This window comes from Chelmon rostratus, chromosome 3, assembly GCF_017976325.1.
Source record: "Chelmon rostratus isolate fCheRos1 chromosome 3, fCheRos1.pri, whole genome shotgun sequence".
Taxonomy (NCBI): Eukaryota; Metazoa; Chordata; class Actinopteri; order Chaetodontiformes; family Chaetodontidae; genus Chelmon; species Chelmon rostratus.
This window is the reverse complement of record NC_055660.1, coordinates 23677375-23690147: the sequence shown is the minus strand read 5'-3', so window position 1 is coordinate 23690147 and position 12773 is coordinate 23677375. Positions and strand designations below refer to the sequence as shown.

The 12773-nt window shown below is 45.5% G+C and overlaps 1 protein-coding gene across 1 annotated transcript; it reads left to right on the top strand.

Annotated features, from left to right (window-relative positions):
- The first annotated feature begins 770 nt into the window (after nucleotides 1-770).
- On the top strand, nucleotides 771-12259 carry odad3 (outer dynein arm docking complex subunit 3). The gene is made up of 11 exons (XM_041934166.1): nucleotides 771-940; nucleotides 1232-1423; nucleotides 1533-1634; nucleotides 2296-2421; nucleotides 2894-3016; nucleotides 9455-9604; nucleotides 9717-9877; nucleotides 9974-10130; nucleotides 10309-10458; nucleotides 11619-11706; nucleotides 11787-12259. The coding sequence occupies exons 1-11, from the start codon at nucleotides 929-931 to the stop codon at nucleotides 11909-11911; spliced, it is 1386 nt and encodes a 461-aa protein (XP_041790100.1). The 5' UTR covers nucleotides 771-928; the 3' UTR covers nucleotides 11912-12259.
- Nucleotides 12260-12773: the final 514 nt, after the last annotated feature.

Here is a 12773-nt window from a genome sequence, read left to right as displayed (position 1 = left end):
TTTCATATCTATGCATCTCGATGAGAACTTCAAGATGCTACAACTTGTAAACTTTCAAACATGAACATGCATTGTGTACAGTCAGCTACAGTGTATTATAGTTATCACATAAATATGTTCATGAAAACTCACTAACAGTGTGAAACAGTCACTGTGAATTAAATTTGGTCCAGACTGTAGTTTCCATTAGACACTGAGTTTATCTGACATTTTGATCTTCGCATTGGTTTAAGTGTACACGTTGCTAGGCAACAAGGAGGACTCGAAGCCTCGAAGGTGTGTTCGTCGAGGTCAAGCTAACACTTACGGCTGACATATTTTTCTTTGCCCGTTGTGTACAACAATAATGCCGTTCACCGCCGACGCGATGAAACCTCCGCTACATGACCAAATAACGGAGTTGCAGCGTAAAATCCAACTACTCGGTAAGTTTATTTCAAAGTAGTCTGAGCGCTGATTACAGTTAATGCTAACGGAAGTGTGCTTTGCTACAATTGGCTTCCTAACGCTAACTGCCATGCTTAGCTTATCACGCGACTACCAACGGCAAGCCCATAACTAAATCTTACAGGAAAAGCAGTTCGTTGTATTATGAGTGGATAATGAGACGCTTATTATTGTTGTAATCACTGAATGTGTCCACCAGAGGGCGACAGAAGTGCATACTATGAGAGCTCTCAGGCCACCATCAAAAGGAACACAGAGTCCATCCGCCAGCTGAGGCAGGAGAACAAGAAGCTGTACCGAAAGCTGGCAGAAGCTAACGCTGTAAGACTGTTTTGTCCTCAGTCAAAGGAACAGTCCAACGATACATACCTGTCTTTCTTCTTAATCTTGTTATCTTCGGTGTGTTGCCTCACAGGGTGATAAACATGTCATTAAAGTGGCCTTTCAGAACAGAGGCTCGGAGAAGGATGCCTACCGCAACATGTCAGGGAAGGTGAGCGGAAGGAGCACACAGACTGTGTGTAATCAAGGTTCACTGCAGCTTAAGTTTGTTCTTTTTTACTTACTTCACATAGTGCACTACAAAATTATGCTATTGTACTATTTACACCACAGGTTCTCGCTTTTCCCACAGTTAAGATCTCAGCAGGTCTCAATCTAGTGTCTATTTTAGTGGCAAATAATAATAGATTGAGATTGGTTGCAGGCATTCAGCTTGGCCTGTTTCTCCCTTCTCTGTCTCTTTTTTGTTCACACACACTCTCTGTCATTGCCCTTTTCTCAGGCAGCCCTGACAACACTGGACCAGAGGGTGCTGTCCAAGATAAAGCGTCTTAATGCCCTAAAACACACCACCCAGACCCATCAGCACCGCCTGGATGACCTGAAGAAGGAATACCAGAGGATGAAACCAGAGGGCAGCGGTGGAGCACAGTCTGCTGACGCTCGCATTCGGAAAAAGGAGGAAGATGCCATGGTAGTTGCCTCTAAAGCTCTAAAGAGCTGGTGTTGTTTTTCAATGCAATACGTGACAGAATAGTACACTTGTACACCTTCTGTAAACAATGTTGTGTATGTGTCTTCAGAACCTGCGGGCGCTGGAGAACAATTTGGAGAAGACACAGTTTAAGTGCAAGGAGGCTGAGAACATAATGATTAACTATCAGAAACTCAAAAGTCACCTGCAGGTTAGTCCAACATACACATTGTTTGCTGATGTTTCGTACTCATGTTTACGTGCTGGACAAGAGCATTGTTGGCACCGCCTCCCATATAGATTTGTGCAATGTATGTTGACTTTTTTTTAGGCATAATGAATGAATAGGAGTGCAAATGTAATAACTTAGCCATGAGCAGACACCTGTATGACAGCTGTACATTGTCAGCGTTTTGCAAACAGTCTCCTAATCATTTTCACATAGGTATCATGCACAGATGACATGGATGCTCGCTGTTCTGCAGGGCTCTGTGGCCTGTGCTACATGATGCTTTGTTGTGCCTTTGATACGGGACCCTGTGTATGTGATATGTAAACGTTGAGTGGTGCAGCACTTCCTCTCCCAGCCTCATTTCACCTATATTTGAACTTAACTTGTCCTCCCTCTTCACTCTCTTTACAGTTACATTTGATTTTTTTAGACATTTGGGTAATGTTGTGATCTAGTGCTACTATAACAGATCAAGCTGTCATATCTAGATCACAACCTACTGATCATCCAGTAATAAGTCACACAGTGGTCCAGGTCATAGTGCTTCAACAGTCCTTTTATGACAGTCGCCACAGCTCTCGCTCTTTGCATCCACACTTCCAGCACTTTTCCTTTCTATCCCTCACTGTCACCGCTCCAGGAGGAGAGTCTGACCTTCCAGGGCCAGTTGGACAGCCTGGAAGCAGAAATCCTGAAGCACAGAGAGGAGCTCCACAACATGCAGGTCATGAACAACGACGCCCAGCTCTCTAAAGAAGCTGCCAAGGTGACCTGCGACCTCCTCTGCTACGAGCTCACATCATGCATGTTTCTAGCGAAGGCGTCAGAAGATCCATTCACTCACCACTACTGTCAGCACTGATGATACATGTTAGAGGAGTCACAAGTTAAAGCAGCTACAATGGCTTTTGAAGTGCTCATTCACCCGCTTTCTTTTCATTTTGATGCAGACGTACAACATGCAAGAGCAGATACTAAGCCTGCCTCATCACTATACACAGTGCAAAGAAACAAAGTTACTGTCCTCCTCTCTCTTTTTCTTTTTTCAATACAAACATATCTTGATGAAGGTGACCTCTACATGACAGCCTTTTACGTCAATAAAAAGTCACTCTAGTATCTGAATTGTACTCAATACATATTCACTCTTGTCATGCTAACATTTTGTTTCAACTCCCTTGTTTCCTATCCTGCCTCGCTCCCTTTCCATCACCCTTTCCCTTTCCCCTTGCCGTCAGGCTGAGTTACAGCAGCTGGAGGAATTGCTCTACAAGGAGCGTAAGGAGAGAGAGCGCATTATAGCCAGCTACAGGAAACAGGCTGAGGAGCGCAAGGCCCAGGCTGACAAAGTCGATAGAAGGGTGAGATACACATAATGGTATATAAGAAGTATGTGCAAACTTGCACATACTTCATATATATGCAGTATATGCAAACTTCAGGGATATTATTGTAGTATATAGGGATGGGTATTGAGAACTGCTGCCTACTATCGGTGGATAGTAAGCTCCTGGACAAACGGTGCTGCTGTTGGTATTTATGTAAGGTTAATTCAGTGTAACAGCTGCCATTTTCAAATTCCTAACTGTTCCCAAATGATGATTAAATTGAGGCATCAGACGGGCTTGCATGATCTCCTAAATCCAGCCACATCGCAAGGTAAAATGGTGATGAAGCTGTCGGCGTCATGGGGATTACATCTGACGTTGTGTAACTGCCTGTTTACAGTCTGTGCTCTCCTGTCATGGCTGACAGGGCAAAACATTCAAAAGTGTGGGCTCACGCTACTGAATTTGATGAAAATGCAGCTAGTTAATTTAAACACAAGATACTTGTGCTCAAAAAGAGGATTCATTCTCAGTGAAGAACCTTGGAGCTCTAATCTGCCTCTATACCTGCCAAAGAGCAGTGATTCCTAACACGTCTCTGGGGGTCATCAGGTGGAAACCTCCCTTCAACAGTGTTTCGCCTACTTAGTCCCACTACACCTCCAGGAGGTTAGGCAGTGAACTCCGGCGTCCCAGAGTCACCCCCCCTAGTGCCAGTTCACACTGCTCCTACACAATCCAAACAGCACCGCCACGTTCAACTGACCCAGAGATGCTCCAGGTAGTGGCCAGTACCGATGCTACCATTTAACTATTGCTAATGCTACTGCTAACCGCTAGGAAGAACAGAAGAAGACAATACAGTTCCGATGCTACCATTTAGCTAATGTTATGTGCTAACCGCTACCTGCTACGAGAAACAGAAGAAGACAATAACGCTAGATTCACCTATACTGTTAATGTTAATTGCTAGCTACCAATACTAACTGCTAAGATACTATCATACTCTCACCGCTTTAGCTATTGTTAGCTGCTACAATGCTACCACAGGCCTAGATGCCACATGTAACTGCCGATTGCCACACTACCATCATCTACCCCTGCCTCTCACCAACTGCACCAAGAAAAAGCGGGGTGGGAATACAAACCCTGGTTCGGGTAGGGGATAGAAAATAAAGAGGTAGAGTCAAAAGATGAAAGTAGGGATTGGATACAGACCCTTGTTCGGGTAGGGGGTGGAAAATTTAGAAGGTGCTGAAGGTGGAGGCCTAAACCACAGACTAGATTTAACAGCCTCTTCTAACATTTCCTTCAAGAAGCAGCAAACCCTACCATTTCCTTCAAAAAGCAAACAGAGCAGGAAAACAAACCCTAACATTTCCTTCAAGAAGCAGACAAAACAGGAAAACAACCAAAAAGATCAAAAAACAAGCCAACTCTGTGTCTTACCACGCAAACTCACCTGAACAGGCCGCATGGTCACAAAGAGAGACTCTAGCTGGCCACACCCCCACCTTATCTAAACTTCCTGGTTCTCTTCCTATTGGCAGAGCGAGAAGATGGGGCGGGGAAAGCAGAGCAGAGGAGAGGTGTCTTGTTCAGACTTTAACCTCTTCTCTTGCCGGGTTAGGCATGCATGTCCTCTGCCTGCCCCCCCACTGTCCCTATTTCACCCCCCAACTACTATTATTTCTCCTGATCCATATCCACTGACTAGACCTAGCAGCCTCATCTGACATCTCCCTCACTGTCTTTCTTAAATTTTGCCCATGCACTCCCAGCTCCCTCAACAGTGAAACAGCTGACCCTGCAACAAAACCTCTACACCCCACTTCAACCGGACAGACCCTGGTCTTCCATCCCCTCTGCTCAGATTCTGTCTTTAAATCTGCATACTTAGTCTTCTTCCTTTCATAAGCTGCCTCCACTGAATTTTCCCAAGGGACTGTTAACTCAATAAAATACACAGTCTTTTTACTCATGGACCATAAGACAATGTCTGGCCTCAGATTACTATAAACTATTTCCTGGGGCACAACTAGCTGTCCTCCCAAGTCGACCTGCATTTGCCAATCATCAGCCCCTACCAGGCAGCCACCTCCCTGCTTTCTCCCTGACTTAGCAGCTTTATTTTTCTCCCCCTCTCGAACAAACTGCACATCTAACCTCTCCTTTCTAGAACTTCCAGAATTCACCTGCTTCCTTCTCTCCTCAATGCCTGCGGCTAAGCTTCTCAGCACCTGATTATGCCGCCATGTATACCGGCCTTGTGATAAGCTAATTCTACAACCTGACAAAATGTGCTTTAAACTTGCTGTACCTGAGCAGAGTGGGCACGATTGATCGCCCTGTACCCAGAGACTTAGGTTCTGCGGGGTTGGCAACACATCGTATGTCGCCCCTATCAGAAATTTAATACGGCCTTCCTCCATATTCCACAGGTCCCTCCAACTAAGTTTCCTCTTCTCAACACCTTCCCAATTCAACCATTGTCCCTGTTTGGCTTGACCAACTGCTTTTGCCCCTCTTAACAACTCCTCCTGCCTACGCACCTGTTCCACTACAAGCTTTCTTTTCTCCTTTAGACCTGCTTTATTCCACACTGGTTTGCCTGGGCCAAGCCCCAAGCCTCCCCGGCCAAATTGAACATTTCCTACTATTTCTGCATGCCTAAGAGCTGCCTCTGCCTCCTGCACTGCTGCCCTTGGGTTCCATTTCCTCCCCCCAGAAGGATTCGGAACCACATTGCTAACTAACATGTCCTTACTCCCAGATAATAAAAGTTCTGTCCTAACCTTAGTGCATTTAAACTCCTCTGTTAGACTGGATACTGGCAGCTGAAGCATTCCTTTCCCATACAAAGCTACATTGCTTAAGCACCTGGGAGCACCCAACCATTTTCTAATATAAGAGCTAACTAGCCTTTCCATTCTCTCTGCTACAGATAATGGGACTTCATATACTGACATTGGCCACATTAACCTAGGATACAAGCCAAACTGCAAGCACCACAACCTCAGTTTTCCTGGGAGCCCTGATTTATCTATTCTCTCCAGCCCTTCTGCAACATCCTTTCTAAATTGCACAACCTGTTCAACATCATTCAGGTCCACATTGTACCACCGTCCGAGACTCTTAACTGATTTCTCCCTAATTGTTGGGATTTCCTCACCATCTATAGCAAACTTTCTATCACTTACTTTCCCTCTGTATATTGAAATACTCCTTGACTTACTAGGCTTAATCTTCATACTAGCCCACTTGAGATTCTGATTGACTTTATCTAACAACCTCCTTGTACATGGCACTGTTGAAGTTAGCAGTGTCATATCATCCATATAAGCCCTAATTGGTGGAAGACGCATTCCATTCTGCCGTCTCTCTCCACCTACGACCCACTTGGAAGCCCTAATAATTACCTCCATAGCCATTGTGAAAGCTAGCGGGGACACTGTACATCCTGCCATAATACCAACCTCCAATCTTTGCCAGCCTGTTGTGAGCTCTGCGATACTTGCACACAGTCTGATGTCTTGGAAATATGCTTTCACCAAGTTAACAACTATCTCCGGCACTTTAAAGTAGTCAAAGGAACTCCAAATAAGGTTATGTGGCACTGACCCAAACGCATTAGCCAGATCTAAAAATACAACATTCAAGTCTCTTTTCTCCCTCTTAGCTGTCTGAATCTGATGCCAAATCATGCTAGTATGCTCTAAGCATCCCGCAAATCCTGGTATCCCTGCTTTTTGCACTGTCGTATCTATCATACCATTCCTTTCTAAGTATTTAGCCAGCCTCTGTGCTACGATACTAAAGAAAATCTTTCCCTCAACATTTAGGAGAGAAATCATCCGAAACTGGCTAAGGTCCGATGACTCCTTCTCCTTAGGGATGAAGACACCTCCTGCCCTGCGCCATGCTCTTGGAATACTTTGTTTCTCCCAAACTATTCTCAGGTATCTCCATAGTGTCCTTAAGATGCCAGGTGCACTCTTATAGACACGGTAGGGGACTCCATTAGGCCCTGGGGCCGAAGAAGCCTTTGCACGCCTAACCACCTCCACCACTTCTCTCCACCTAGGTGGGCTCACATCCATCTCCTGCTCCACTTCCCCTAATGGTGGCATGTCAGGTGGAAGACCTATGTTCCTATTCTCCTTTGAATCTGAATACGTCGACTTCAAATACTGTTCAATCTCTGATTTCGTTGCCTTAAGTTGCCCTCCTTTTTCTTGATTAAACAAGCCTTTCACAAAATTAAAGGGGTTCCTAAAAAATGCTGACCTTGCACGTTCCTTCTTCTTTCTCTTCTCCCTAAGGTGTTCTGCCCTTCTGAGTACTGCTAACCTGCTTCTCAGTTCCTCCTGCAACACCTTAATTCCCTCCCTTTCTTCTTCTGTCGCCTTCCTCCACTGCTTTCTTAACTGCCTCCTTTCCTTTACTAACTTCTCTATTTCTCTTTGCCGCCTAGACTTGCCGACCTGCACCCTCTCGCCTTTCCTTTTGACAAGCACCCCAAATCTCTCTCGACCATAGGAGTAGATCACATCTCCAATTTTATCCAATTTCTCCACTACATCTCCTCTAAGCCTGCTTAATATGACTGATAAATCTCTATCAACTGCCTCCCACTCTTTGCTATCATTAGCCCTCGGCCACTTAACTCTAGCTTTCTGCTCCATGCTTCTCTCCTTGGCTGGCCTGTTGCCCTCAACACCAACTGCATCCCCTCTCCGTACCTCCTCCTCTCCAGGGATAGTGTTACTGATATCCTGCGAACTGTGGTTTTCTACCTGTCGCTGGACTTCATCCGACTGATTCGACTGACTTCTCAAGAAATACTGGTCGATGCGGCCACTCTGCCCTTCCACCGCTAAACACTTCCTCCTTCCCTGATGAGTTCTAAGGCCTCGGATTGATGTTATTTTCTGCCAGCCACATGGGCAAACTTGAAGCTTCTTATCCTCTGCTGCACAATTTTTGCTCTCCTTAGTTGCCTTCCCTGTCACCTGAGTACTGCTACCTCTGGCCCTAAGAGATGGGTCCGTGCCCCCATCCCTCACTGAGTCATGTATCCAAGGCATAGTCATATCCGTTATCCTGTTCGTTACCATGCAATCCACCTGTGAGTCATCTTCCACCCCTGCTCTCGCTGACTCTTGGGGTATTTTCCTTATATTGGTTGTAGCTAAGTCTGGTTGTAGCAAGGTTAAGGCTTGCCACTGCTGCCATGGGTTGCTAGCCCATACCAGCACCTGTGGGGTCTTTTCCCTCCTGTCAGCTGTCTTTCCAAGCAGTCACATGGTCTTTCCCATGTTGTCAGCTGCTCTATTCACAACAGTCACTAGCCAAGCTAGTTGTGAGTTAATTTAAACACAAGATACTTGTGCTCAAAAAGAGGATTCATTCTCAGTGAAGAACCTTGGAGCTCTAATCTGCCTCTATACCTGCCAAAGAGCAGTGATTCCTAACACGTCTCTGGGGGTCATCAGGTGGAAACCTCCCTTCAACAGTGTTTCGCCTACTTAGTCCCACTACACCTCCAGGAGGTTAGGCAGTGAACTCCGGCGTCCCAGAGTCACCCCCCCTAGTGCCAGTTCACACTGCTCCTACACAATCCAAACAGCACCGCCACGTTCAACTGACCCAGAGATGCTCCAGGTAGTGGCCAGTACCGATGCTACCATTTAACTATTGCTAATGCTACTGCTAACCGCTAGGAAGAACAGAAGAAGACAATACAGTTCCGATGCTACCATTTAGCTAATGTTATGTGCTAACCGCTACCTGCTACGAGAAACAGAAGAAGACAATAACGCTAGATTCACCTATACTGTTAATGTTAATTGCTAGCTACCAATACTAACTGCTAAGATACTATCATACTCTCACCGCTTTAGCTATTGTTAGCTGCTACAATGCTACCACAGGCCTAGATGCCACATGTAACTGCCGATTGCCACACTACCATCATCTACCCCTGCCTCTCACCAACTGCACCAAGAAAAAGCGGGGTGGGAATACAAACCCTGGTTCGGGTAGGGGATAGAAAATAAAGAGGTAGAGTCAAAAGATGAAAGTAGGGATTGGATACAGAATATATGCAATATATGGAAAACGGTAGTTGCGTGTAAAGTGAGTGACACCAGCAACCTGATGAATCACTTACAAATACAACATTCTGTAGCTCTGAAGCAGCATACCCAATCCCTAGTACTTTGTGGGTTTGTTTTGATGTTGTTCCCTCTTTAATCACCTGCTTTCTCACTGGCCATGTGCACTTGTGATTAAACATGCAATTATCTGAATGACATCAAGAAACATGACCACAGACGGCATACAACACTCAGTCTAAAAGCAGTCAAAGTCATTTTTGGTCAAAATATAGTTAAATTCAAAACAGAGACATTCTGTAGAGGGAACTGAATAACTTGTGTTTTGATTGGTTATAACCTTTGCTGCCTTTAGGCTCAGAGAACAGCCATGCAGCCAGATGAGCTGAGCAGTGAGGCCTGGCGCAGCACCCCCAGGATGGCGGGCGAAGAGGAGAAGGCCATCTCCACTTTTGAGGAGGCGTTCAGACGCATTAAGGAGGCCACCGGAGTCACAGATATACAGGTGGAGATGTGGAAAGAGGAGGATTTGCTGTGCGCACACACTGTGCATGGATGTATTTATGTGGCTATTATTAGAGTTTACGTTTAAGTTTTTTTGTTGTTGTTTTTTTCAGGAGATAGTGGCGCGCTTTATCTCACAGAAGGAGACATACCAGCATCTGGAGAATCTGAGGGGGGAGAATGAGAAGGTGCTACAGCAGCTGAAGGAGCAGAAGGAGCTCCTGAACCAGCAGTTCCAGGATATGAAATATTCTGGAGAAGCCAAACTCTCCGGGTGAGATGCTCAGGAAGCCATAGTGGAACAAAGGCATCATGTACGCAGCTGTGGAATGATTCTCAAGCCTCTACTCTTCCTCTGTGGTTTTATTAGTGACCAGCAGATGCTGGAGGAGTGCGAGCAGCAACTGCAGGCTCAGCAGCGGAGGTGCGAGGCAGCTGAAGAGCGTTTGGATTGGCTCGCTAAAGCCCTCAGTACTGTCCGAGCCGGGGTGGATCACCTCACAGACAAACTTCAACACATCACGCTGGTAAACACCGCCTCAACCGTCATGACTTGTCTTACTGTGGGTTTAACTTATCCTGACTCCTGCGGTCAGTGTAATTCCTAATGTGTGCCAAATTCCTTGGTTTTAATTTGCGTCTCTCTCAGCATGTCTGTTGACAATCAAACTCATGTCCGTGCACCATTCCTCCGTCTCTCTCCAGAGTGAGGACACAGCGGCCGAGGCGTCTCCAGACTCAGATGAGTTTGTGCTGCAGCTGATGACTCAGTGTGAGCTGAAGCTGCAGTTGCTGCAGGAGGAGCTTCAGGGAAAGGACCTGGCCGCTATTACGAAGGAGATGGAGGAGGAGGAGGTGAGTGGAAGCTCCACAGCACTCACGCAGCTTTGCAGTGGGTTGAAATCCAGGTCGTGCTTTCAGATGGGATATTGAAAACCTGTTTGACTGTTGTAATGTTAACTGATACAGGAGGGTTGTGCACAGTTTTAACGACAGGTGTGTGGGAAACACACAGGCAGGTAATTACACGAATCACATTGCACATACTGTACTAACAGAGAACGATGGCTAATGAATGTCATGCGACCAAGATAGCCTGCCAATCATACCTCTGTAGGTGATGACAGGAAAGGGTTTGAGACATCATTACATAACTAGTACTCCTGGTTTGAGAATCGACGAGCAGTGGCCTGTGTTAGGGCTGTGCGTCAGCTCGAACTTTCAGTGATGAGTGCAGTTTTGGAAAAGGCTGTGTCTGGGCTCTTGTATAAGCCTCCACTGCACAGTGCGACAAATGAACACAGCATGGCTGAGCATGTGTGCATGCATGCAGCTGTGCTTGCATAACGTATCTGAATGGAAAGGCAGCCATTAGAGCCACCTGAAGTGTTTACTCGTGATTACTAACGCTAGGCAGCCCTTTCTGTTTGAGAACATAGGATATCAGAGTGTACCGTAGGAAACACATAACACACTGGAGGCCATTTACTAATGACATTGACTATTTTACTCTCAGATCCATTTTTAGATGCCATAATCTTTGTGACTGACGTAAATCTGAGCTGATAATTTCAAAATCACTCCAGCCTTGTTTGCTTGACCGGTACTGCTTCAAACTGTTTGGCTGATCTGGATAAACAGTTTGCACCTCTACCGCACTTCAACTCTGGGAGCGATGGCCCAGCAGGTCATCATACATGTTACATGATAAGAACATAGACACCATAATAGATGAACACTAGATAGAATCAATAAAAGCATGGGTAGTAGTTTGTATTATAGATCCTTTAGAGATAAACATTTCAAAAAGATCCCAACACCCCTACAACTTCAAATTGGCTCTTTTGATTTTTTTGTTGCTAAAGTGGCCTGACACTCATTTAATTTCCTCGTGAATTTTTAGATAAACGTGAAATTCTGTTCATATTATAAGGCTTAAAAGCCTAAGAATAGAAAATAAATGTTTGCCTGGTGGGAGTCCTTGACTGTTCTCAATGTGTTGTTGCTCTGAGCAGTTCTATGTCAGGATTGAGGGGAAACTGCCAGCTTACAACACCCGAGTCAAGCTGCCTGACGACCAAAGACTCGACCTCTTCAACGACGGTGAGTTTGGAGCCACGCACGCACACTAATGCCAGCACACAGTCGACATCTGCCCTTGTCTCACGCTGTTTGTCTCTCAGAGGAGGAGAGTGAGGAGGACGAGGCTGACATCGTCTCACGGGAGGCGCTGAAGCGTCAGTCTCAGCTCATCATCGACTCAAGGTCCAAGAAGAAGTCCTGGAAGAAGAAGAAGGGCAAGTTCTGATCCAACAGCAGTCTCAAGACGTCACGCAAAATAAATGACCTGAACCAAACACTGACTGCAGTGTGAAATGAGCTCACCGTGAGAACACATAAGTCCAAGAATTATTGGCAAGTAGAATCTGAGGTTTTAAGGAGCTTGTTGGCTGAAAATACAAATGAAAATATATTTGTAGACATGTTGAAAGATGAATACATGTATTTGTGTCTTTGAACCTGGTTAATTGTTGTATAAGTGGGTATGTTTTGACAACAGCACTGTTCTCTGTCAGGTGTGACTGTTGCACCAACACTCATCTCTCCTCCTCTTTTTCACAGTTCAGTTACACCCTCGGCCTCATGAGAAGCCAATAAAGACGATGAAATCATTGATTTCGCTTTTAATCATGTATTTTTCCGTACCATAAATGGTCGCATGAGGATGAAACAGGTGACATGTGCACAAAGGTTTTCTTTGTCATTGTCCTGCAGATCAAGCCTGTCCACTGTGAGTGTGATGGGGTTTTACCTAACAGACATAATACCCTGCAGCCTGCAGGTCACTGAGAGCCAGCACCTGACAAATCCAGCCTGTATTTAAAGCGTGAATCCCATCCACAGTAAAGATGCTTTGCTCCAGTATAAGATGTGATACAGAGCAGCATGTGAAACCTCCCCTGAACAACAAACAGCAGCCTCCGCAATATTCAGCATATGTTCTGCTACGTTAGGTGGACTGCCTTGTTCTGTCACTGAGTTCTTCACAGAACGACATTGCTTCGTGCCAAAATGCAAGAGTGTAACTTCAACAGTGTTCTCTGTCTTTAAATGTCTTGCTGACATCTCATACATGCTGCTGAGATTAACTGGCTCACCAAATGCAACCA